Raw genomic sequence first — 27,788 nt, forward strand, 5'->3', positions numbered from 1 at the left:
TTTCTTTGGTGCTTGAACATCATGGGCTGTGAGGTGTTTTGGGGCATCCTGAGGGTGTGAAAGGTGTCATAAATGCAAGTTCTTTCTTCTTTCCTTCTTTGTATGTATGCACACATTTGGGGGTTCCTAAGTCTTGGCTCTTACCAACCTGCACACCTAAATTCTCTGGACTTGTGTAAATGGGATGTATCCCTACGGGCACCACATATCAAGCAAACAGAAACATTATCGTCTCAGTAGTTTGGTTTGGAGAATCTAAAGCTTGGTGCTGGGTTTCAGCTATAAGTGCCAGACATCTGGCTGACTAAAATCATGTACAAGTCATTCTGTAAAAAGACTGCGGCCCAATCCTTCTGACTAAGTGCCATTAACTCAAGTGCTGCTTTTCTTTCCCTTTGGCACATAACAAGAATAATAAGGTTTAAATTGTACACAACCAATGAATAACTTCTATTTTAGCAGATCACAGCTGTGGATGGACTAGTAGATGATAAGTAATGTTTTTGGGGTAGCTCAGGGATTAATCAGAGATTGCAGAACATGAAATGAGCATTGTCCTTTGATTATTCTATTCAATAATCGTATTTCTTTGAAGCCACCAATTGAGCAAAATTATTTTGCAAGTCAAACTACATATTCTCTTTCGCCCCCCCAACCCCTCTAATTTTCTATCCTCCTCCGTCAAAGCTCCTGACTCTTATTGGGATATGGTTCCAAGAACACCAGGACTCAATGGAATATGCTGATAGCAGCTCTTGGTGCAGATAACAGCAGCAGAAAAATGGTTAAGAGTTTAAAAGACGAAAAAACAAGGAGTGAATGCCCATCTAGGAATACAGTCTCAAAAGGCATAGAATGTCCTTCATTCAGATTGTATGCAACTTGATAGATGTATCGGTCTAGCTGGCACATTACTATATAAAAGGGATGTGCAAAGACCAATGTCATTTATGTGCAAGATATACATATCCAGATGGTGGATATGATCATCAACACCATCATCATTACCAAGCTGCAGGTCAAACTACTCTCGAATATTGACTCCTCTGCTGCGGTGAGCATAAAACACCAACACCAATTGTTGTGGCCCCATTGTTGTCCTGGCTAACATTAGCTAACAAAGCACCATTCAACATATGAACCTGGAAGTCTTTTGGTTTGTCTTGTTCAACTCCCTGTCATACAATGTACTTATCCACTGAGCCAGCAGGGGACTGCTGATCTTGCATATGGCTGCCTTAATCAGGTGAATTCTTCCGATAATAGACCCATGAAAAATCTCAACTTTCCCCACATCATACTAATAAGTACAATAACATTGAGATTCATTCACTTTCTCTCTCTTTTTGGTGGCCAGTGTTGTGGTGGTGAGGTGTCCTCAACTGCACCCTCAGTAACAGTCTGAATACATCAGGAGACTGGGTGGGGAATTGGAACTCCTGGGTATTGATTTGATTATATATGTCATTAATAATTTAAAAACTGTTTCTAAAAAGCAACATTAGATTTTATAAATTCAAAAACATAACATGACAAAGAACTCTGCCGCAGTTCATTGGAAAAAGGAGCATTGAGGTAGAGGTTGATAAAGTTATAGGCGTCCCCCAGTTCAGTACATCTAGCTCTTTTTCTCTCACCCTACGTAATCATTGCCATTAACTTACATTAAAACACATTACCATGTAAGCTATATTTCAAAGCTCTATCATGACGACACCATTGTAACCTATATTCTTCTTTACTTTTTCCATGTTTTCCCCAGGAAGCTGTGCCAGTGCGCTGACGTGCTCATCACCATACACTTCTACCCTCACAAACACCAGCTCAGATACATTCACTCCTGGGGATCCAGATAGTGAGACAGTGCGCAGGAGCAGGTGTTGTCAGCAGCATTGGAGCAACAGGAACCTGTTGAATGGAGCAGCAGCTGGAATCCATCCTCACCCGCTGAGCCCAGGGATCTGAACCTCATGAGCCTGCTTTTGGGGCACACGTTTTTGCAGCAGAAAAGAGGGGAGGAGCTGCCGTCGACATCAAGGCAGCACCACCTGAGTGATTGTGGCACCAAGGAGCTCCAGCAAAACTGAGGTCAGTGGGGCTCAAGGAAGTCCGACTCTAATCAATCTTCATTAGGAAATTACGACCACTCCAAATAGAAGGCAGGAAATTGCAAAAACACTATCTAATACTGATAAATTTTAAATTTACCACAAAAAATTGCATACTATGATGGTGGAAGGAGTCACTGGGTTTCTGGCTATACTTTGCTCGAAGATACGATTTGTCTCGGTTTGCTTTATGTGAAAAAAGGGCATTGGAGGCAGGATCAATGGATTTTAACATTGCTCTGCAGCCAAATCCAGATCAAAGCATGTTGTTCAGATAGGACAAAAATTGCAATAAATCAAATCAAAAAATAAAGTCAGCAGCTTCTTGACCCAAGTAAAAACAGAAAATGCTGGAAACACTCAGGTCAGGCAGCATCAGTGGAGAGAGAAACAGAGTTAACGTCTCAAGTCAATGACCTTTCACCAGTTCCAATGAAAAGTCATCAAGCTGAAATGTTAATTCTGTTTCTCTCTGCACAGATGCTGCCTGACCTGCTGAGAATATCCAGCATTTTCTGTTTGTGTTTCAGATTTGCAGCATCCACAGTATTTTGCTTTTGTAGCTTCTTGACCCATCTGTGCCCTCTCAATTCAAATGTTAAATGGAGTTATGCTTGCACTTGTAACAGAAGGTGAAGATGGATACTTGAGGAAGACAGTGAGCAGTTACTCTGACTGACCAGCAAGTTATTATAGAAATCACAGAATGGCATTTCAGTGGTACATGGCCTGGTGAAGGAAAAAGGAAAGAATCTTAAATAACTAACAAGAGTCTCTCCAAACTCCCTGGTTGCCATGTCAATGCTCTGCTACATGAGCAACCCAGGTCACCTGTGCACACCCCTTAAAAGGCCAAAATAAAACTAATCTGGGTAACTGTTTATCAGTTATCTTAACCTACGCATATATCTGTACACTGTTTCCAAAAGAAGGATTTGGCAAAACATGTACACAGTTGTACCTTACTTGAGAAAATGAAGCAAACCACACTGTACTGCACTTGGGGAAAATGGATGGCACGGGAGTACAAAGCTGTTTGCAATTTGTACCATGTTATGATGTCGGGGACAATCCAGTATGAGCTAGTTTAATTTAAAGGGATAAAACATTTCTAAGGAAGTACTATTCTCATAATACTAAAGGAAATGGTCACTACACACAACTTCTTCAATTCAGCTCTCTCGTGATCTGTGCAGCCTTCATGATTGTATGGGCGTGGAAATTCCAGCCTCCCCGGGTCTGTGTGGAGTTTCTACGGACCCGGGAAGGCATCGGAAAAGCCGGTTTGCAGCGCACAATGTCAAGTTACTGGCTTGACAGATCTCGCACATATCGGGAACGAGGACATTTGCAAGGGCAAGATTGCGGGATTTACGCACATCTTGCCAAGCAAATGTCCTCAAAACTCCTGGGACTGATAAAAGCAGGCACATAGCCTACTTTTACAGGCGTAAGAGTTTTAAAATACACAAAAACATTTTAAAATAAAGTTATAAAAATATATTTTATTGTTTAAAAACCCTCCCCAATATGGTAAGTTGATTTTAAAGCATAATTAAAAAATCTTTTTTTTTTTTTAAAAAGATCGGGAAAATATTTATTTTTTAAAATACATAAATAACTAATTTAAATTAATAAAAATATGTTGCGCATTTTTTCTATCTTTTATTATTGTATATTAGTGTTTTGGGGGCTATTTCTCATTCAAAATAATGGGAACTCTATGAATGAGAATATACTGTACCTGATTGGCTGCCCAGAGCCATGTGACTCCAGCTCCAGGCCTGCGCCCGTCCCAACGTGCACGCGCTGCGACACGCAGACAGGAGAGGCCTCTGGACCGGGATCCCTCGTGGCCGCAGCAGCTTCAGGTAGATGCGTATCTTTTCTCTATATTCCATTCGAACGCCCACGGGAAGGAAAAACCGGGATTTCTGGGCCGGTATCTTTCATTTGACTGTCTACTATATACCTGGCTCCATCAATTGAAATTGCACTGCCAGTTCCCACTGCAAGCATTCCATCATTAGATATCCATCAGGCCTCATTAAGACATAATTGCTGCTGAGAAAGACTAGTTTACAAATGACCTGTAATTTTCCCTAGTTAAAAAGCTAGATGGATGATTACTGTCCAAACAAGGATATTAATTATGTCTGAATATTGAAAAGGGGATGTGCATTGAAAGGGATAGATCACACGGTACTTTTACTTGAATTACTGCATTGCACCGTGTTGCTAAATATGACAATGTGAATTAAGAATGCTCATTGTCAAATGTTTCCCATAGCTAGAGACCACAATGGGAATTGAGGAACTATCGAAAATGAGCCAACAGTGATAGAGATTTAGTAATTAAATGGCCAGTAAAAAATTGAGTCCCAAAATGTTCATGCCACTTCTGTCTACCACTTGGCTTGCCTTCCAGGCAGCCATTAGTTGTTTATGTTGTAAGAATTACAAGCACAATTATAACAGGGCACATTGTTAAGTTTTCAAGTAGGAAGTTGGTACCCTGGACTGACATCCCATTTACCAGTTTAAAGATCTGCATATTGTATTGTATGGGCTCTGGCCAAGCAGATCGTAATTAATGCTTCAGAGTGCCACATTTGTGGAAACGACTAAAAGTTTACATTAATGTTTGGCCCTGTTCTATCCAGTGACTAATTGAGCCATACAGACCAAGAAGATCCCTGAGCTGTGAAGAGTTAACAAATCTCAGCAACAACAATAGTAGGGCATTAAAACTGGCCAGAGTTATCTTTCTTGCCTGCGATTCAGCAAGCCATGCTGGACTCTGGGTGAGAACAGGGTTGGGTTCAGGTGTAATGATCTTCACAGTGATAGTCTAGGCTTTTACCTGAATTAATTGCTTCTTGGACAAGGTACCAAAAGGTAACGGATGCCTCTGATGAAATCCATTTTTGTCTCAGTACTGAAAGTAATGATTTTGAAACCCATAAAAAAAATTTAACATTTTTTTTAGCCTAAAATACCAGAAATGTTAAAAAGACAGAAATTGTAAACCTTAAGACACAACCCAAGTTTTCACAAAAGTATATTTTGTGCAGAACTGGGAACAACAACAACTTTCATTTATATAGTGCTATTAACATAGCAAAGTGTTATCTGCATACATGTGGAACCTGACTCTGTGTTTTCGGATGGATGTTGCCGACCGGCAGCATGTAGATGAGAAATAGGAGGGGGTCAAGGATAGATTCCTGGGGACTCGAGATGTAACGATGCGGGAGAGGGAAAAGAAGCACTTGCAGGTGATTCTCTGACTACAATTGGATAGATAAAAATGGAACCAGGCAAGAGAAGTCCTGTTCAACTGAATGACAGAGGAGAGGCGTTGGAGGGGGAAATGTGTGTTGAACCGTGTCAAAGGCTGCAGATGGGTCAAGAAGGATGAGGATGGATAGTTTACCATGGTCAGTCACATAGGATATAATTTGTGACTTTGATAAAGAGGTGTTTCAGTACTGTGGCAGGGACAGAAACCAGATTGGATGAATTCAAACAAACATCGAAAGATGGGCACGGATTTACATAAGAACATAAGAAATAGGAGCAGGAGTAGGCCATACGGCCCCTCGAACCTGCTCCTCCATTCAATAAGATCATGGCTGATCTGATCATGGACTCAGCTCCACTTCCCCGCCCGCTCCCCATAACCCCTTATCGTTTAAGAAACTGTCTATTTCTGTCTTAAATTTATTCAATGTCCCAGCTTCCACAGTTCGCTGAGGCAGCGAATTCCAAAGATTTACAACCCTCAGAAGAAATTCCTCCTCATCCCTGTTTTAAATGGGCGGCCCCTTATTCTAAGATCGTGCCCTCTAGTTCTAGTCTCCCCTATCAGTGGAAACATTCTCTTTGCATCCACCTTGTCAAGCCCCCTCATAATCTTATGCGTTTTGATAAGATCACCTCTCAGTCTTCTGAATTCCAATGAGTAGAGGCCCAACCTACTCAACCTTTCCTCATAAGTCCACCTCCTCATCCCCGGAATCACCTAGTGAACCTTCTCTGAACTGCCTCCAAAGCAAGTATATCCTTTCGTAAATATGGAAACCAAAACTGCATGCAGTATTCCAGGTGTGGCCTCACCAATACCTTGTATAGCTATAGCAAGACTTCCCTGCTTTTATATTCCATTCGCTTGGCAATAACGGCCAAGATACCATTGGCCTTCCTGATCACTTGCTGTACCTGCATACTATCCTTTTGTGTTTCATGCACAAGTATCCCCAGGTCCCGCTGTACTGCAGCACTTTGCAATCTTTCTCCATTTAAATAATAACTTGCTTTGATTTTTTTCTGCCAAAGTGCATGACCTCACACTTTCCAACATTATACTCCATCTGCCAAATTTTTGCCCACTCATTTAGCCTGTCTATGTCCTTTTGCAGATTTTTTGTGTCCTCCTCACACATTGCTTTTCCTCCCATCTTTGTATCGTCAGCAAATTTGGTTACGTTACAATCTATATTAATGACTTGGAAGAAGGGACTGAGTGTAAGTAGTTGGGGTCCCAGCACTGATCCCTGCGGCACCCCACTAGTTACTGGTTGCCAACCAGAGAACGAACCATTTATCCTGACTCTCTGTTCTCTGTTAGTTAGCCAATCCTCTATCCATGCTAATACATTACCCCCAACCCAGTGAACATTTATCTTGTGCAGTAACCTTTTATGTGGCACCTTGTCAAATGCCTTCTGGAAGTCCAAATATACCACATCCACTGGTTCCCCTTTATCCACCCTGTTCGTTCCATCCTCAAAGAACTCCAGCAAATTTGTCAAACATGACTTCCCCTTTGGGAGGCGGCAACACGTTCAAGTACTTTAGAGAGGAAAGAGAGATTGGAAATGGGGCAGTAGTTTGAAATAACAGCAGGGTCAAGGCAGTGTTTTTTTTTGAGGGCAGGGGTGATGACGGCAGAATGGAAGGAGAGGAAGACAGTATCTGAGGAGATGGAACCGTTAACTCTATCAGTTAACATGGGGGCCAGGAAGGGAAGTTAGGTGATCAGCAGTTTGGTGGGAATAGGATTCGAGGGAGTAGGAAGTGGGTCTCATAGACAAGATGAGCTTGGAGAGGAAAGGAAGGGAGATTGGAGAGAAACTAGTGAAAGATGGGAGCTCAGGACCAGGGTAGGGGGAAGTTTGGCCTGGTCAGCCGGGGATGGAAGTGGCAGAGGCAGCTGAACAGATGGTCTCAATCTTAGTGACAAAAAAGGTCCATGAGCTCCTCGCACTAGTTGTTGGAGGTGAGGGTGGAGGTGGCAGGGGAGAGGGGTTTAACAAACAGTTTATAGTGGAGAAGAGAAGCCGGGGATTATCTTTGCATTCTAGGATGATCCTGGAATAGTGAGCAGTTTTGGCGGGTGAGTGCAGGACCCAATAGTGCTTTGTGTGGTCCAGCCAGATCAGGTGATGAATGGCTAAACCAGTTGTCTGCCATAAACGTTCAAGTCTGCATCCCTTAGAATGACCAGTGTGATAGAGAGCAATGGTTTTAATGGGGTCAAGGACATCAAAGGTGGAGGTGAGTGTGTGATTAAGAAGATCGGCAGTTGCAGAACTGTCATGGTAAATGGAGGGCCAAAAGCTAGACATTTTGGAATTTGAAAGTGCGGTTGTAAGTGGCTTGGGGAAGAGATATTCCCAGGGGAAGACTTTTCCAGGAAGAGTAAAATCACAGAGAAACCAGAGGTAGTACTCATCCCAACTTGGTATTCATAGACTACTCAGAAAATGTACAGAAAATGGAAGTGATGGCATCCTTGGGGGAAGAAGAGTGACATGCAGGATGAGAACATACCTAAAACCAGCAGGATCAGACTAAATAAGCATCACCCTAAATGCATTAATTAACAAATCGAGAGAGAAATAAAGAGGAACAATGACCTCGACAAATCCTGCAGGGAGAATGCAGATAGGGTTCTCTGGAATGCAGACAAAAATATGCAGAAATTTGTTAAACGTGTGTTCAGAGGGGCAAAAAGAGGCATAGTAAAAAAAGTAGAGCTTTAGATGAAAAACATGATGGCAAGGAGTTTTTCCACAGTAAAAGGACAGTCAGTGAAGCCGTGAGAACCATAATAAAAATACAAGCAGGCTCAAAAAAACCACGAGATATAAACATTTTGAATGACTACTTCCTTTAAAATTGGCATAGGGTCAATAGAATCAGGGAGATGAATGCATGGCTCAGAGGTTGGTGTGGGAGAAGTGAGTTTCGATTTGTGGGGCACTTGCACCAATACTCGGGAAAGAGAGAGCTGTTCTGTGGGGACGGACTACACCTGAACTGTGCTGGGACCAGAGTTCTAGCGCACTGAATAACTAGGGAGGTAGACAGGGCTTTAAACTAAATAAGGGGAGGGCGGGGAGGAGGGTTGCGGTAGAGAGCAATCTAGAATGCTAAAGAGAAAAGAAAAGCAAGCAATGCAGAAAAAGTGATTGTGGTAAGGATAACCAGATTATGTCAGGAAGGGACAGAGTATACAAACACAAGAGTGCACTAACAAATAGGGTCCAGGTAAGAAAAAATAGCAAAAAGGCAAATAGGGCTATAGTACAAAATAATGTTAAGATGTCTAATAATGTTAAAATGACAAATTTAAAAGCATTGTATCTGAATGCACGAAGCATCTGTAATAAGGTAGACGAATTAACAGCGCAAATAGATGTAAACGGATATGATATAGTTGCGGTTGCAGGGTGACCAAGGTTGAGAACTGAATATCCAAGGATATGCGATATTTAGGAAGGACAGACAAAAAGGAAGATGGGGTGGTGTGGCTTTGTTAGTAAAGGATAAAATCAGAGCAATAGTGAGAAAGAATATTGGTTCAGAAAATCAAGATGTAGGGCCCAAGTTTCCACATGATTTGCGCCTGATTTTTTAGGAGCAACTGGTGGAGAACGGACTATCTTAGAAATCGCAATTCTCCACATTTTTTTTTCTGCAGTTCTAGTGAGGTAGAACAGTTCTACTTTGGAACAGAATTTTTTCTTCAAAAGGGGGCGTGTCCAGCCACTGACGCCTGATTTCAAAGTTTCCACAGTGAAAACGTACTCCAAACTAAAGTAGAATGGAGCAAGTGAAGATTTTTGTAGAACTGAAAAAACCTGTTCTACACATTAAAAAATCAGGCGCAGGTTACAAATTAGGCGTCCAGAACGAGGTGGGGGGGAGGGGGGGGCGAAGGGAACTCATTAAATTCTACAATAAATCCTTATCTATACTTCTACAAATATTATGCAAATAAATCCAACCTGAATAAACATTTATAAGCAAAGAAAAGATTAAATAAACCATCTTCCTACCTGTGTGAAAGTGCTTCAGGCAGGGAGAATTCTGCAGCCGTTCGTTGCCGCTGAGCGGGAGCAGGGGGGGGGGGGGGGGGGGGAGCGGTTTGTTGTTGTGGAGGGGAGGGAGGGGAAGGAGACAGCGGGTTGTTGTTGTGGAGGGGAGGGAGACAGCGGGTTGTTGTTGTGGAGGGGAGGGAGGGGAAGGAGACAGCGGGTTGTTGTTGTGGAGGGGAGGGAGGGGAAGGAGACAGTGAGAAGGGTAGCCTCAGTGCTGATGGCAATGTGCTTTTATTAAAAAATGTAAAAAAATTCAACAGCTACAAAGAACTACAAAAATGGCCGAGTGCCAATGTCTTTTTTCACACTGAGTATGCGCGAACGCTCCAACGCGCACACGCAGCGTTGCCGGCAGGAAAAAAACTAATTTAAATAGTACCCGCCCCCTCCCACTTACAAAATCGGCGTGAGTGTAGGCTCCGCCCCCCTGGGCGCCGCGCCAAACAGACAGGGAGCTGCAAAGCGCTCGAGAATAGCGCGTTTTTTTTTTCTGGCGCCGTTTTAGGCGCGAAAAACGGGCGCCCAGCTCGGAGGGGCGCCCGTTTTTTATCCTGTCGAAATTTGGGCCCGTAGAATCAGTCTGGGTGGAGCTAAGGAGCAGAAAACATTGGTGAGAGTTGTCTATCGGCCTCCAAACAGTGGTGGTAGTGTCGGGGACGGCATCAAACAGGAAATTAGAGATGCATGTAGCAAGGGTACTACAGTAATCATAGGTGACTTTAATCTACATATAGACTGACCAAACCAAATCAGTAATAATACTATGGCAGATGAATTCCTGGCGTGTGTACGAGATGGTTTTTTAGACCAGTATGTTGAGGAGCCTACTAGGGAACAGGCTATCCTAGATTGGGTATTATGTAATGAGAATGGGTTAATTAACAGTCTTGTTGTGCGGGGTCCTTTAGGGAAGAGTGACCATAACATGATTGAATTCTTTATTAAGATGGAAAGTGAATTAGTCCAATCCGAAACAAAGGTCCTAAATCTAAACAAAGGAAACTACGAAGGTATGAGGAATGAATTGGCTATGATAGATTGGGAAGATTCATTAAAAGGCATGACGGTGGATGGTGGATGGGTAATGGCTAACATTTAAGGAATGAATGGATGAATTGCAACAGTTGTACATTCCTTTCTGGCATAAAAACACAAAAGGAAAAGTGGCCCAACCATGGTTAACAAAAGAAATTAGGGCTAGTATTCGATCCAAAGAGGAGTTATACAAAGTTGCCAGAAAAAGTAGCAAGCCTGAGGATTGGAAGCAGTTTAGAATTCAGTTTAAAATGGATCAAGAGATTGATTAAGAGGGGATAAATAGAGTATGAAAGTAAACTTGCAAGGAATATAAAAACCGACTGCAAAAGTTTCTACAAGTACGTAAAAAGAAAAAGATTAGTGAAGACAAATGTCAGTCCTTTACAGACAGAAACGGGAGAATATGTAATGGGGAACAAGGAAATGGCAGAATTAAATAAATACTTTGGTTCTGTCTTCATGGAAGAGGACACAAATTACGTCCCAGAAATGCTAGGGAACCAAGGGTGTAGTGAGCAAGAGGAATTAAAGAAATGATTATTAGTAAGAAAATAGTGCTGGAGAAACTAATGGGACTGAAGGGCGATAAATCCCCAGGGCCTGATAATCTGCATCTCAGAGTACTAAAAGAGGGAGCCATGGAAATAGTAGAAACATAGGAACATAGAAAATAGGTGCAAGAGTAGGCCATTCAGCCCTTCGAGCCTGCACCACCTTTCAATATGATCATGGGGCTGATCATGCAACTTCAGTACCCCATTCCTGCTTTCTCTCCATACCCTTTGATCCCTTTAGCCGTAAGGGCCACATCTAACTCCCTTTTGAATATATCGAACGAACTGGCCTCAACAACGTTCTGTGGTAGAGAATTCCACAGGTTCACGATTCTCTGAGTGAAGAAGTTTCTCATCTCGGTCCTAAATGGCTTACCCCTTACCCTTAAGACTGTGACCCCTGGTTCTGGACTTCTCCAACATCGGGAATATTCTTCCTGCATCTAACCTGTCCAATCCCGTCAGAATTTTATATGTTTCTATGAGATCTCCTCTCATTCTTCTAAATTCCAATGAATATAAGCTTAGTCGATCCAGTCTTTCTTCATATGTTGGTCCTGCCATCCCGAGAATCAGTCTGGTGAACCTTCGCGGCACTCCCTCAATAGCAAGAGTGTACTTCCTCAGATTAGAAACATAGAAAATAGGTGCAGGAGTAGGCCATTCGGCCCTTTGCGCCTGCATCACCATTCAATAAGATCATCGCTGATCATTCCCTCAGTACCCTTTTTGTGCTTTCTCTCCATATCCCTTGATCCCCTTAGCCATAAGGGTCTGTGGAGAAGTTACCAAATTAGGAGACCAAAACTGTACACAATATTCAAGGTGTGGCCTCACCAAGGCCCTGTGCAACTGCAGTAAGACCTCCCTGCTCCTATACTCAAATCCCCTAGCTATGAAGGCCAACATGCCATTTGCCTTCTTCACCGCCTGCTGTATCTGCATGCCAACTTTCAATGACTGATGAACCATGACACCCAGGTCTTGATGCACCTCCCCTTTTCCTAATCCGTCACCATTCAGATAATATTCTGCCTTCCTGTTTTTGCCACCAAAGTGGATCACCTCACATTTATCCACATTATACTGCATCTGCCATGCATTTGCCCACTCACCTAACCTGTCCAAGTCACCCTGTAGCCTCTTAGCATCCTCCTCACAGCTCACACTGCCACCCAGCTTAGTGTCATCTGCAAATTTGGAGATATTACATTCAATTCCTTCGTCTAAATCATTAATGTATATTGTAAATAGCTGGGGTGCCAGCACTGAACCTTGCGGTACCCCACTAGTCACTGCCTGCCATTCTGAAAAGGACTAGTTTATTCCTACTCTTTGCTTCCTGTCTGCCAACCAGTTCTCTATCCACGTCAATACAATACCATGTGCTTTAATTTTGCACACTAATCTCTTGTGTGGGACCTTGTCAAAAGCCTTTTCAAAGTCCAAAGACACCACATCCACTGGTTCTCCCTTGTCCACTCTACTAGTTACATCCTCAAAAAATTCTAGAAGATTTATCAAGCATGATTTCCCTTTCATAAATCCATGCTGACTTGGACCGATCCTGTCACTGCTTTCCAAATGAGCTGCTATTACATCTTTAATAATTGATTCCAACATTTTCCCCACTACCGATGTCAGGCTAACCGGTCTATAATTCCGTGTTTTCTCTCTCCCTCCTTTTTTAAAAAGTGCAGTTACATTAGCTACCCTCCAATCCATAGGAACTGGTCCAGAGTCTATAGAATGTTGGAAAATGACCATCAATGCATCCACCATTTCTAGGGCCACTTCCTTAAGTACTCTGGGATGCAGACTATCAGACCCTGGAGATTTAATTGGCCTTCAGTCCCATCAATTTCCCTAACACAATTTCCTGACTAATAAGGATTTCCTTCAGTTCCTCCTTACTAGACTGTTGGTTCCCTAGTATTTCCAGAAAGTTATTTGTGTCTTCCTGAATGAAGACAGAACCAAAGTATTTGTTCAATTGGTCTGCCATTTCTGTGTTCCCCATTATAAATTCCCTTGATTCTGACTGCAATGGACCTAAACATTTGTCTTCACTAATCTTTTTCTCTTCACATACCTACAGAAGCTTTTGCAGTCAGTTTTTATGTTCCCTGCAAGCTTACTCTCCTACTCTATTTTCCCCCTCCTAATTAAATCCTTTGTCCTCCTCTGCTGAATTCTAAATTTCTCCCAGTATTCAGGTTTGCTGCTTTTTCTGGTCAATTTAAATGCCTTTTCCTTGGATTTAACATGATCCCTAATTTTCCTTGTTAGCCACGGTTGAAACATAGAAACATAGAAAATAGGTGCAGGAGTAGGCCATTCGGCCCTTCGAGCCTGCACCGCCATTCAATGAGTTCATGGCTGAACATGCAACTTCAGTACCCCATTCCTGCTTTCTCGCCATACCCCTTGATCCCCCTAGTAGTAAGGACTACATCTGACTCCTTTTTGAATATATTTAGTGAATTGGCCTCAATAACTTCCTGTGGTAGAGAATTCCACAGGTTCACCACTCTCTGGGTGAAGAAGTTTCTCCTCATCTCGGTCCTAAATGGCTTACCCCTTATCCTTAGACTGTGACCCCTGGTTCTGGACTTCCCCAACATCGGGAACATTCTTCCTGCATCTAACCTGTCTAAACCCGTCAGAATTTTAAATGTTTCTATGAGATCCCCTCTCATTCTTCTGAACTTCAGTGAATACAAACCCAGTTGATCCAGTCTTTCTTGATATGTCAGTCCCGCCATCCCGGGAATCAGTCTGGTGAACCTTTGCTGCACTCCCTTAATAGCAAGAATGTCCTTCCTCAAGTTAGGAGACGAAAACTGTACACAATACTCCAGGTGTGGCCTCACCAAGGCCCTTCCACGCCAGACAGGGATGTACAAGTGTTGAAGTTCATCCATGTGATCTTTAAATGTCTGCCATTGCCTATCCACCGTGGATGGCAGACTATCCTAGCCAATTCACGTCTCATACCATCGGAATTACCTTTCTTTAACTTCAGGACCCTAATCTCTGAATTAACTGTGTCACTCTCCATCTTAATGAAGAATTCTACCATATTATGGTCACTCTTCCCCAAGGGTCCTCGCACAACAAGGTTGCTAATTAATCCTCTCTCGTTACATAACACCCAGTCTAGGATGGCCAGCTCTCTAGTTGGTTCTTCGACGTATTGGTCTCGAAAACCGTCCCTTATACACTCCACGTAATCCTCCTCTATTGTATTGCTACCAGTTTGGCTAGCCTAATCTATATGTAGATTAAAGTCACACATGATAACTGCTGTACCTTTATTGCATGCATCCCTAATTTCCTGTTTGATGCCATCCACAACCTCACTACAACTGTTTGGTGGTCTGTACACAACTCCCACTAGCGTTTTCTGCCCTTTGGTGTTCCACAGCTCTACCCGTACAGATTACACATCATCCAAGCTAATGTCCTTCCTTAGATGCATTGGTTGTCATCTTCCAACATTCTATAGATTATGGAATAGTTCCTGCAGATTGAAGGGTGGCAAATGTAACCCCACTATTTAAAAAAGGAGGGAGAGAAAACTACATCAGTAGTAGGGAAAATGCTAGACTCTATTATAAATGATGCGATAATGGCACACTTACATAATATCAACGGTATTAAACAAAGTCAACATGGATTTATGAAAGGAAAATCATGTTTGACGAACCTACTGGAGTTTATTGAGGATGTAACTGATAGAATAGATAAGGGAGAACCGGTGGATGTAGTGTATTTGGATTTTCAGAAGGCCTTTGATAAAGTCCCATATAAGAGGTTAGTGTGCAAAATTAAAACACATAGGATTGGGGGTACTGTATTGGCATGGATTGAAAATTGGTTCACTGATAGGAAACAGAGTAGGAATAAACTGGTATTTTTCAGGGTGGTGGACAGTGACTAGTGGGGTACCACAGGGATCAGTTCTTGGGCCCCAGCTATTCACAATATACACACACATATATATATATATATATATAAATAACTGATTTGGATGAGGAACCAAATGTAATATTTCCAAGTTTGCTGACAACACAAAACTAGGTGGGATTGTGAGTTGTGAGGAGGATGCAAAGATGCTGCAAGGCGATTTAGATAGGTTGAGTGAGTGGGAAAACACATGGCAGATGCAGCATAACATGAATAAATGTGAAGTTATCCACTTTGGTAGGAAAAACCTAAGGACAAAGTATTATTTAAATGGTGATGGCTTGGAAATGTCGATGTACAGAGGGATCTGGGTATCCTCATAGACCAGTCATTGAAAGCAAACATGCAGGTGCAGCAAGCAGTTCAGAAGGCAAATGGTATGTTGGCCTTCATTGCAAGAGGATTTGAGTACAGGAGCAAGGATGTCTTACTACAGTTATATAGTGGGTGCCACAGGGATCAGTGCTGGGACCTTAACTATTTACAATCTATATTAACGACTTGGAAGAAGGGACTGAGTGTAACGTAGCCAAGTTTGCTGACGATACAAAGATGGGAGGAAAAGCAATGTGTGAGGAGGACACAAAAAATCTGCAAAAGGACATAGACAGGTTAAGTGAGTGGGCAAAAATTTGGCAGATGGAGTATAATGTTGGAAAGTGTGAGGTCATGCACTTCGGCAGAAAAAAAATCGAAGAGCAAGTTATTATTTAAATGGAGAAAGGTTGCTGTAGTACAGTGGGACCTGGGGGTACTTGTGCATGAAACGCAAAAGGATAATATGCAGGTACAGCAAGTGATCAGGAAGGCCAATGGTATCTTGGCCTTTAGTGCAAAGGGGATGGAGTATAAAAGCAGGGAAGTCTTGCTACAGTTATACAAGGTATTGGTGAGGCCACACCTAGAATAATGCGTGTAGTTTTGGTTTCCATATTTACAAAACGATATACTTGCTTTGGAGGCAGTTCAGAGAAGGTTCACTAGGTTGATTCCGGGGATGAGGGGGTTGACTTATGAGGAAAGGTGGAGTAGGTTGGGTCTCTACTCATTGGAATTCAGAAGAATGAGAGGTGATCTTATCAAAACATATAAGATTATGAGGAGGCTTGACAAGGTGGATGCAGAGAGGATGTTTCCACTGATAGGGGAGACTAGAACTAGAGGGCATGATCTTAAAATAAGTGGCCGCCCATTTAGAACAGAGATAAGGAGAAATTTCTTCTCTCAGAGGGTTGTAAATCTGTAAAATTCGCTGCCTCAGAGAGCTGTGGAAGCTGGGACATTGAATAAATTTAAGACAGAAATAGAGAGTTTCTTAAACGATAAGGGGATAAGGGGTTCTGGGGAGTGGGCAGGGAAGTGGAGCTGAGTCCATGATCGGATCAGCCATGATCTTATTGAATGGCGAAGCAGGCTCAAGGGGCTGTATTTCTTATGTTCTTATAGGGCCTTGGTGAGACCGCACCTGGAGTATTGTCTGCAGTTTTGGTCTCGTTACCTAAGAACGGATATACTTGCCATAGAGGGAGTGCAGCAAAGGTTCACCAAACTGATTCCTGGGATGGCAGGACTGACATATGAGGAGAGATTGGGTCGACTAGGCCTGTATTCACTAGACTTTAGAAAAATGAGAGGGGATCTCATTGAAATGTATAAAATTCTGACTGGGTTGGATAGACTGGATGCGGGGAGGGTGTTTCCCCTGGCTGGGAAGTCTAGAACAAGGGGTCACAGTCTCAGGATACGGGGTAGGAAATTTAGGACTGAGATGAGGAGAATATTTTTCACTCAGAGGGTGGTGAACCTGTGGAATTCTCTACCACAGAAGGCTGTGGAGGCCAAGTCACTGAATATATTTAAGAGGGAGATAGACAGATTTCTAGAAACAAAAGACATCAAGGGGTATGGGGAAAAAGCGGGAATATGGTATTGAGATAGAGGATCAGCCATGATCATATTGAATGGCGGTGCAGACTTGAAGGGCCGAATGGCCTACTACTGCCCCTATTTTCTATGTATCCACAGGGAAGATATAACATAAGAAATAAGAGTAGGACTAGGCCATTCAGCTCCTTGAGCCTGCTCTGCCATTCAAGATCAAGGCTGACCTTCCACCTCAACTCCACCTTCCCGCACGCACCAACCCCATAATCCTTGATCCCGAGTATCCAAAAATCTATCAATCTCGGTCTTGAATGTACTCAATGACTCAGCATCGAAGACATGAACAATATAGCCTCTCCAAACAGTTATCCCAGGCAAAATTAATGCTTAACTTAAGTCCTGGATGAGCTAAAAGGGCTCAAAAACAATAAATCCACTGCGATAAAGTGTTTATGCCAAGTGCTACAGAGGATTATGGAGGAGATTTGTGAGGCGTGAAAATCATTACGAAAGAATCACTGAACACAAAGAGGGAGTGGTAGACTGGATACAGGCTAACATGGTGCCCATATTGCTCAGAGACATGGACCATGTACAGTAGACACCTCAAGTCACTGGAGAAATATCACCAACGATGTCTCTGCAAGATCCTCCAAATCCCCTGGGAGGACAGGCGCGCCAACATCAGCGTCTTCGTCCAGGCCAACATCCCCAGCATTGAAGCACTGACCACACTCGATCAGCTCCGCTGGGCAGGCCACATAGTTTGCATGCCAGACACGAAACTCCTAAAGCAAGCGCTCTACTCTGAGCTCCTTCACGGCAAATGAGTCAAAGGTGGGCAGCGGAAACGTTACAAGGGCACCCTCAAAGCCTCCCTGATAAAGTGCGACATCCCCACTGACACCTGGGAGTCCCTGGCCCAAGACCGCCCTAAGTGGAGAAAGTGCATCCTGGAGGGCGCTGAGCACCTCGAGTCTCAACGCCGAGAGCGTGCAGAAATCAAGCGCAGGCAGCGGAAAGAGTGAGCAGCAAACCAGTCCCACAGTCTCTTTCCCTCAACAACTATCTGTCCCACCTGTGACAGAGTCTGTGGCTCTCCTATTGGACTGTTCAGCCAAAGAACTCACTTCAGGAGTGGAGGCAAGTCTTCCTTGATTCCGAGGGACTGCCTATGATGATGATGATGATTCAAAAAGGACAACAAATTAGACACAGACAACTGCAGATTCATTAGTCGCATTTGAATTCCGTGTAAAATAATGACATTATTTATCGAGTGGAATGTTGAACATTAACTGTAGAATAATAACTCAGTGAACAGCAGTCAACATGGATTCAGAAGGGGGTGGTCCTGCCTCAACAACCTCCTTGACTTCTTTGAGGAAGTGACAGCTCAGCATCATTTTGGTAACAATATATTGTACCAAGGCTCCCAGAAGTCATTAGATAAATCTCCAGATGAAGACAAGTAGAAAGCAACAGGTTTTTGTTGGAGGAGTTACCTCAGGGTGCGGGAGGGGAGGGTATGGTACTAAAGGGTGCCCCAGGGATCAGGATTGGGATCAGTACTGTCCCTGATTTACATCGGTGACTTGGATTCAGAAACCCAATGCAAACTGGTCAAATGTGAAAGTGATATCAAATTAAGAGGGGTAGTGAAATAAAAGGCGGCAGCTCAGAAAGTACAGAATTAGTTGGACAAAATATGTATGTGGGCAGAGCAATGGCCAATTAAACTTAATGCAGACAAATGTAAAGCACTGCACTTAGGAAATAAAAACAAACAACATGCATAATCAATGAATGCTGCTGAAAAGCTAAGGATGAAGCTGAGATAGACACTGGAAGTCTTAGTAGACGTCCAATGATTAGCCAATGCAGTACAATAGTCAACAAAATCAATAGAGTACTGAACTGCATAGCCATAACTGTAGTATGTCAGAGGAAGTCATGATGAAACTGTAGAATGTTCTAGTCAGACTATACCATGCTCCTTTCTGGTCACCGAGACACAAAGGAGACATTCAAGCATCGGAGGCAATGCAAAGAAAAGCCACAAGGTTGAACCCCAGCCTAAAAAGATTTGAGTTATGAGAAAAGTTGGAGAAACTTGGGCTTTTAGCCTTAAAATGAGGCACCCGAGAGGTGATTTCAGAAGTATACAAGATTGTAAATGGTATGGAAAATTACTTTGAATTGAGTAGGACAAGGGATCACGTGTTCAAATTTATAAAAAGCAAATTTAGGACTGATATTAGGAAATTCTTCTTCACATAAAGAGTGATCAATAATTGGAATGAACTCTTGGATAAAGTAGCAGAAGTGGAAACTCTGGAATCATTTAAGAACCAAATCAGATCTTGCAATAGGGGAACTTTAAATGGCTTCTTTACCAGAAAGTGGATGAGTGAGGGAGATGAGAAGAAAAAAGTTTGAAAGATAGGGATGGAGAGAAAAAGGGACCGTCAGTTCCAGGGAATTTTGGCAATGAAATAGTAAAAGAAAGTCAAATGAAATCGTTCCAAGTAGGTAAGGCAATGGTGGCCAATTTACATAAACAATCAGCCATAAATTACTTCAGGAAACATCATACATGTGGTATAAATCATTTAAAAAACAGCAACACAAGAAGAATATAAGGGCAGGGATGAGAAAAAGCATTACATACATCAAAGCTTATTGCTCTAGTACATTAACCCTCCCATCAGCTAACTGTATTTTGAATAACCCCCAATGTTTTTGCCTCTTTCCTTGATAGATTATTTAAATCAACTGATCTTAATTCTGTATAAGTTGTCAATCGCAGTCAATGTTAGTTCATCTCAAACTTTCATTGGCTCATTTAGAATTGCACACAATACAAAATAAAACAAGAGACAAAGGTTGTCAAACACCTCTTTCTCCCAGGTCCAATGTGAACATCATTGTTTGCAATTATGCTATGTATGGTTTTAATTTAACATAATATAACTTGTAAAAATAGAAATACGTTGCCAGGATACACTGTTAAAAGCCCTTGCAGCGATGAACCAACATTGACATGAAACATAACTGTGAATGTTGATCAATCAGCATCTCTGCAGCAACGGTTTGAAGCTGTCAAAAATGTTTATTCAGCAAGAAAAAGGTCATCCGTGTTAGTGATAGACAAGTGGTAACCATAAATTAAGATTTCCATGAAAAAATCTTGTACTTACATTAAGGCAAATGCCATTTTTCACTTTACATAAAATATATTTACTGTTCATCATTCAGAAATTATAAAGATTACAATGATAAATTATGCAGGACAATCACATTCTGGATCAAGACATATAATAGTATAGAAATGCTCAGTGTTATTCTTCTAACATGGAAACAACTATTTCAAGTAATAGAAAAAATATACAATTGAAAAGGGAACTACAGGGAAAGTGGCCACAATAAAATATCAAAATAATAAATAAATTTTAATCTAACTTTGACTGAATGTTTTTGCAGATAGGATTGGTCTTATCCCCTTTGTATTTTACCAGATTGCATGCAGGTAAGCGTGGCAAAAAGATGTGCACATTATTTCAGGAACTAGCTTTCTTTATATGGGGGAAGAGGGGAATGAGCAAGAGACAAAGATAACAGGACAACAGGGTGAAAGACGAAGAGATATGTGCAAAGATGACATTTAAAGGAGATGAGGAAAAGTGTAGGGCAGAGAAACCCAAGGCAAAGAACAAAAAGGGCCACTGTACAGCAAAATTCTAAAAGGACAAAGGGTGTTAATAAAACAAGCCTGAAGGCTTTGTGTCTTAATGCAAGGAGTATCCGCAATAAGGTGGATGAATTAATTGTGCAAATAGATGTTAACAAATATGATGTGATTGGGATTACGGAGACGTGGCTCCAGGATGATCAGGGCTGGGAACTCAACATTCAGGGGTATTCAACATTCAGGAAGGATAGAATAAAAGGAAAAGGAGGTGGGGTAGCATTGCTGGTTAAAGAGGAGATTAATGCAATAGTTAGGAAAGACATTAGCTTGGATGATGTGGAATCTATATGGGTAGAGCTGCAGAACACCAAAGGGCAAAAAACGTTAGTAGGAGTTGTGTACAGACCTCCAAACAGTAATAGGGATGTTGGGGAGGGCATCAAACAGGAAATTAGGGGTGCATGCAATAAAGGTGTAGCAGTTATAATGGGTGACTTTAATATGCACATAGATTGGGCTAGCCAAACTGGAAGCAATACGGTGGAGGAGGATTTCCTGGAGTGCATAAGGGATGGTTTTCTAGACCAATATGTTGAGGAACCAACTAGGGGGGAGGCCATCTTAGACTGGGTGTTGTGTAATGAGAGAGGATTAATTAGCAATCTCATTGTGCGAGGCCCCTTGGGGAAGAGTGACCATAATATGGTGGAATTCTGCATTAGGATGGAGAATGAAACAGTAATTTCAGAGACCATGGTCCAGAACTTAAAGAAGGGTAACTTTGAAGGTATGAGGCGTGAATTGGCTAGGATAGATTGGCGAATGATACTTAGGGGGTTGACTGTGGATGGGCAATGGCAGACATTTAGAGACCGCATGGATGAAGTACAACAATTGTACATTCCTGTCTGGCGTAAAAATAAAAAGGGGAAGGTGGCTCAACCGTGGCTATCTAGGGAAATCAGGGATAGTATTAAAGCCAAGGAAGTGGCATACAAATTGGCCAGAAATAGCAGCGAACCTGGGGACTGGGAGAAATTTAGAACTCAGCAGAGGAGGACAAAGGGTTTGATTAGGACAGGGAAAATGGAGTATGAGAAGAAGCTTGCAGGGAACATTAAGGCGGATTGCAAAAGTTTCTATAGGTATGTAAAGAGAAAAAGGTTGGTGAAGACAAACGTAGGTCCCCTGCAGTCAGAATCAGGGGAAGTCATAACGGGGAGCAAAGAAATGGCGGATCAATTGAACAAGTACTTTGGTTCGGTATTCACTAAGGAGGATACAAACAACCTTCCGGATATAAAAGGGGTCAGAGGGTCTAGTAAGGAAGAGGAACTGAGGGAAATCTTTATTAGTCGGGAAATTGTGTTGGGGAAATTGATGGGATTGAAGGCAGATAAATCCCCAGGGCCTGATGGCCTGCATCCTAGAGTACTTAAGGAGGTGGCCTTGGAAATAGCGGATGCATTGACAGTCATTTTCCAACATTCCATTGACTCTGGATCAGTTCCTATGGAGTGGAGGGTAGCCAATGTAACCCCACTTTTTAAAAAAGGAGGGAGAGAGAAAACAGGGAATTATAGACCGGTCAGCCTGACCTCAGTAGTGGGTAAAATGATGGAATCAATTATTAAGGATGTCATAGCAGTGCATCTGGAAAATGGTGACATGATAGGTCCAAGTCAGCATGGATTTGTGAAAGGGAAATCATGCTTGACAAATCTTCTGGAATTTTTTGAGGATGTTTCCAGTAAAGTGGACAAAGGAGAACCAGTTGATGTGGTATATTTGGACTTTCAGAAGGCTTTCGACAAGGTCCCACACAAGAGATTAATGTGCAAAGTTAAAGCACATGGGATTGGGGGTAGTGTGCTGACGTGGATTGAGAACTGGTTGTCAGACAGGAAGCAAAGAGTAGGAGTAAACGGGTACTTTTCAGAATGGCAGGCAGTGACTAGTGGAGTGCCGCAAGGTTCTGTGCTGGGGCCCCAGCTGTTTACATTGTACATTAATGATTTAGACGAGGGGATTAAATGCAGTATCTCCAAATTTGCGGATGATACTAAGTTGGGTGGCAGTGTGAGCTGCGAGGAGGATGCTATTAGGCTGCAGAGTGACTTGGATAGGTTAGGTGAGTGGGCAAATGCATGGCAGATGAAGTATAATGTGGATAAATGTGAGGTTATCCACTTTGGTGGTAAAAACAGAGAGACAGACTATTATCTGAATGGTGACAGATTAGGAAAAGGGAAGGTGCAACGAGACCTGGGTGTCATGGTACATCAGTCATTGAAGGTTGGCATGCAGGTACAGCAGGCGGTTAAGAAAGCAAATGGCATGTTGGCCTTCATAGCGAGGGGATTTGAATACAGGGGCAGGGAGGTGTTGCTACAGTTGTACAGGGCCTTGGTGAGGCCACACCTGGAGTATTGTGTACAGTTTTGGTCTCCTAACTTGAGGAAGGACATTCTTGCTATTGAGGGAGTGCAGCGAAGGTTCACCAGACTGATTCCCGGGATGGCGGGACTGACCTATCAAGAAAGATTGGATCAATTGGGCTTGTATTCACTGGAGTTCAGAAGAATGAGAGGGGACCTCATAGAAACGTTTAAAATTCTGACGGGTTTAGACAGGTTAGATGCAGAAAGAATGTTCCCAATGTTGGGGAAGTCCATAACCAGGGGTCACAGTCTGAGGATAAGGGGTAAGCCATTTAGGACCGAGATGAGGAGAAACTTCTTCACCCAGAGAGTGGTGAACCTGTGGAATTCTCTACCACAGAAAGTAGTTGAGGCCAATTCACTAAATATATTCAAAAGGGAGTTAGATGAAGTCCTTACTACTCGGGGGATCAAGGGTTATGGCGAGAAAGCAGGAAGGGGGTACTGAAGTTTCATGTTCAGCCATGAACTCATTGAATGGCGGTGCAGGCTAGAAGGGCTGAATGGCCTGCTCCTGCACCTATTTTCTATGTTTCTATGTTTCTATGTTATTCATACTTTTACTACACCTTCCCCCCTGCCTCCATCATCCCAAAACTGAGATTGGGAGGTAGAAAACAGAGAGTTGGGATAAAATGAATTTTCTCAGAATGGCAGGCAGTGACCAGTGGTATCTTCAGGGATCAGTGCTGGGGCTTTTAGCTCTATATACAAATGCTCTGGAATTGGAAATAAAGGGATGTTTATCCAAATTTGCCAATGGTAATAGTCTGGGGACATAGTGAAGAGAACAGAACTACACAAAACCACAGGTAGATTAAACAAGTGGTCAGAACAATTGTTATGCAGTTTAGCATAACAAAATGTAAAGCAAAGCACTTTGGATGCAAGAATGGAAATGGGAGCACAATCTAAATGGGAAAGCACTGGGAGGGCGAAGGGGATAGATAGGAAAATAAATTTAGTTGCCCAGGTACAATTTTTCAAATCTCCCTAAATAGGCAACGTGTGCCATGGGACTGGAGAGTAACAAATGCATCACTGGTTTCTGCTCGGTTTGGGGGGAGGAGTTAAAATCATGACCATAATGTTTGGAGATAAGGAAGTTAAGGGGTGATTATACTTGTTATGTCTCAAATAAAGCAATGTGACTGAGTACTGTAGACTTGAGTAAGTGTGACCTTAGTCTCTTTATTCTGACTCCAGAGTGCCTGCACAGCATGGGAGGCCTGCTTATTTACAGTGCTCCCAAGGGATACTGGGATCCCTTGGGACTCCAACAGATGCACCCTCCAGTGGCGGTAGAATGTTGGTTACAAGGTGTTGCATACATAATACTGAATTCTTTAAAAAAAAAGAGAATTGACAGAGTAGATAAAGAATGACTCTTTGCTCTAGTAGAGGTATCCAGAAGAAGGGGCGTAATCTTAGACTTCGAGCTAAACTAGCTAAAAGTGAATTCAGTAAAACTTTGCACAATTTATGTGGAGTACACTGCTTCAGAAAGCCATAGGTTCACAATCAATTCAGGTGTTGAAAAGCAAGGGAGATATTTACTTGGGAACTAAAGGTATTGAGGGGTATGAAAATAAAAGGTAATTGGGATTAAGAAAAAGATGGCTAACAAAATGGCAAACATGCTTACTGGATCAAATGTCCTTACTCATGATTCTATATCCTTAAATGTAAACTGTTCACTTTCTCTCTCCTGAGCTGAAGTGAATGTTCTCTTGTTGTAGAGATTGTGGTTATGCTAAATATAACATTTGTGTTCAAAATGTATTTGCTAGTATTGTTTCATTGACAAATGGCACTTCCAGAATTGGAAAGCAATATTGGGCTGGATTTTGGGCTTTCTCCATTTCTGGGCGAAAACGGAGGCGATGCATGAAAATTACCTCCAATTAGCATTAGTGGTGATTAATTGTCTAACATTTGTCATTTGGTGTCTGTGCCAGGAGCAAAGGGAGGCGTTGCACTATTTTCAGGGCGCAAAAAACAGGATCCTTGACAACTTTAGTGTGGGGTCAGGAACGCTCCGAGAGAGGCCTTGGGAAGGGGAAAAAACATTCAAAAACATTACCAACATCCTTACCTAACAAATCGCTGCAAAAATATTTTTAAAATTAAAACTTTAACTTACCTTTTTTCAGGTTTTCCAACTTACCACTGCCGGCAGGCTGGATCGCCGTGTTTTCCCTGGCGATCATTGGGGCGCGGCATACGGGTCCAGGTGAGTCTCGAAACTCGGACGGTAACACAATCCGAATCATTACACCCCGATGGTGCTTCCAAGCGCCACCGCATAAACCGAGCCGAAGATCAAAACCGGGCGAGAAACAGCCGAGTGCCCAGTTTTTCGCCGCGGATGGTCAAAACGCGGCAAAAAAAACAGTCACAACCCCCTCAAAAATCCAGCTCTAAATCTCAGCCACAGTAAAGGAATTTTGCCAAAATGCAACCTACTCATTGGTCCATAAAAACAGCCAGAAATCTGGACGGATCAAAACTTTGATAAATTGAGAACAAAATCAAAAATTGGTACTGCTACTGAACTAATAAAATAAGCAGGCATTTAATGGCTCCAGTTTGCTCTGAATCTGTACAATGTTGTTCACTCATTTCCTAAAGTACCTACAAGCATTTTATTTTTACAAAGTGTTTTAAATTTGACATGAACGTTTGTGTTTCAAGTGTAAGATGTTACAGCTGGGAAAGGAACATTTCCTCCTGCCCCCAACTCACTTTTAGCAGCTGCTATAAGCATCAAATATTCCATGGTCATAGAATAAGGCTCCCTCTACTTTTCCCCAAAAATGTGCCTTCGGGGACATCACCTACTACACCGAGAGAGCAGACATTCAATCTGGAGACTGGATTCAAACAGTAAACGGGCAGTTTGTCCTTATTGATCTACCAAGATCCACATTTAGCACTAACTTAGTATCAGTATTGCGCTAATAACTTTAGAACTAAACACCTATTTCCAGCATTTTAGGAATTCATTTTTGCATGCAAAATACTTACATCTTTAATAAAATGCTCCAGAGTAGCATAAGCGATGGCAATACCGTCATGAGTACTTGTGCCTCTTCCGAGCTCATCCAAGATGATTAGTGAACGAGATGTTGCCTTTTTAATGATCTCTGCTGCCTCGGTCAGCTCTTCCATAAATGTACTTTGACCTTTGCAGATGTTGTCAGATGCTCCCATTCTGAAAATCAAAGATTTATTCTTTTAGAATCTGCTGAAAGCATCCATTGTTCTGTAGCGAAGAATTTAACATTTCCCAGCAGCTGTACTGACCAGGACTCACTTGTACTGGAAATCAAGGTAGACTTGGCTAACTTTACCTGGGCAAAACTTTTAAGGGGTCGAGAGTTTGATTTGTGGAATTCATGTGCACTCTTCAGAAGCTGCAGAGTGCCAAGCACCAGAAGCTCCTCAGGACTCGGAGTGGTATTGCAGAATAGGTTCCCGACTGTCAATTGGGAGTGGAACAAGTTAGTCCTTGAGCTTCAAAGTTTGTGTAAAGCCCTTTGTCAGAAGTGCTCTTCGATTCCTTTCCATATTGTGACATTAAACAGGGAAACAGAGTGGCATAGCAATCAATCATGTTGTTCTGAGTAGCTTGACACAGCCTTTGCTTTGCAATTGTATTAGTGAACATTGCTTGAAACGCTTCAGATTGTGACTGTTTACTTTCTTCGAAGAGGAAAGCCCTTAGTTGTCTTGGGTAAAATGCTGACCTCATGACAAAGGATAACCATCGAGAGGAGTTACCAACACCTGCTATCCTCCAGCTAAGGCTCAAACCTGTACCTGCAGGTACAGGCTGCTTTATGATGAACTAATGATGTCCCCCTAGTTGGGAGGGGTCAGGTTGACTCCAAAATGACACAACAGGAGGTGGAAGTCCTCTGTGGCAGATTTATTAATTAGATATGTGAGTGAGGCACTTTTCAGTACTCCAAGAGGCTGTTGATGGCTGAACAGCCAGCTTGGTTTATTGATTGTACCTGGACAGGTAGGTCAAGAGTTTTCTCAGTCAGCTCCCATCATAGCCCTGCAAGCCAATGCCCTAAAAACAGAAGGAAGTGGAACTCGGCTGCCCATGTCCTAACTTGCACCAAGTCCCACTCACCCATCACCCCTGTGCTCACTGACCTATATGGGCTCCTGGTTAAGCAACGCCTCGATTTCAAAATTCTCACCCTTGTTTTCAAATCCCTCCATTGCCTCGCCCCTCCCAATCTCTTCCAGCCCTACAACTCCACCACCCCCCCACCCCGAGATGTCTGCGCTCCTCTAATTCTGCTCTCTTGAGCATCCCTGATTATAATCACTCAACGAATAGTGGCCATGCCTTCTGTTGCCTAGGCACTAAGCTCTGGAATTCCCTGCCTAAACCTCTTTGTCTCTCTTTCCTCCTTCAAGACGCTCCTTAACACCTACCTCTTTAACCAAGCTTATGATCACGTGGCTTGATTTCTCCTCATGTGGCTCAGTGTCAGACCTTTTAATCTCATAATACTCCCAAGAAGCACCTTGGGACGTTTCACGACGTCAAAGGCACTATATAAATACAAGTTGTTGTTGTCCTAGTGAGCTATGCAATTTTAGCTGGTTAACATCCAGCAGTAGCTCTGTAGAGACTTTAGATGTTGTCAATCTGCATGGAAGTCCTCTGGATTTGTGTAAACAAAGGTTGTTTC

At 42.5% G+C, this 27,788-nt stretch overlaps 1 protein-coding gene across 1 annotated transcript in view; it reads right to left on the bottom strand.

Annotated features, from left to right (window-relative positions):
• Window positions 1-27,788, bottom strand: part of msh3 (mutS homolog 3 (E. coli)) — a 348,510-nt gene that overhangs the window by 60,062 nt on the left and 260,660 nt on the right. The window contains exon 21 of the mRNA XM_070885637.1: window positions 26,101-26,287. Coding sequence (XP_070741738.1) covers window positions 26,101-26,287 — 187 coding nt within the window. The remainder of the gene's footprint in view (window positions 1-26,100; window positions 26,288-27,788) is intronic.

Source organism: Pristiophorus japonicus, chromosome 1 (assembly GCF_044704955.1).
Source record: "Pristiophorus japonicus isolate sPriJap1 chromosome 1, sPriJap1.hap1, whole genome shotgun sequence".
NCBI classification, from domain to species: Eukaryota; Metazoa; Chordata; class Chondrichthyes; family Pristiophoridae; genus Pristiophorus; species Pristiophorus japonicus.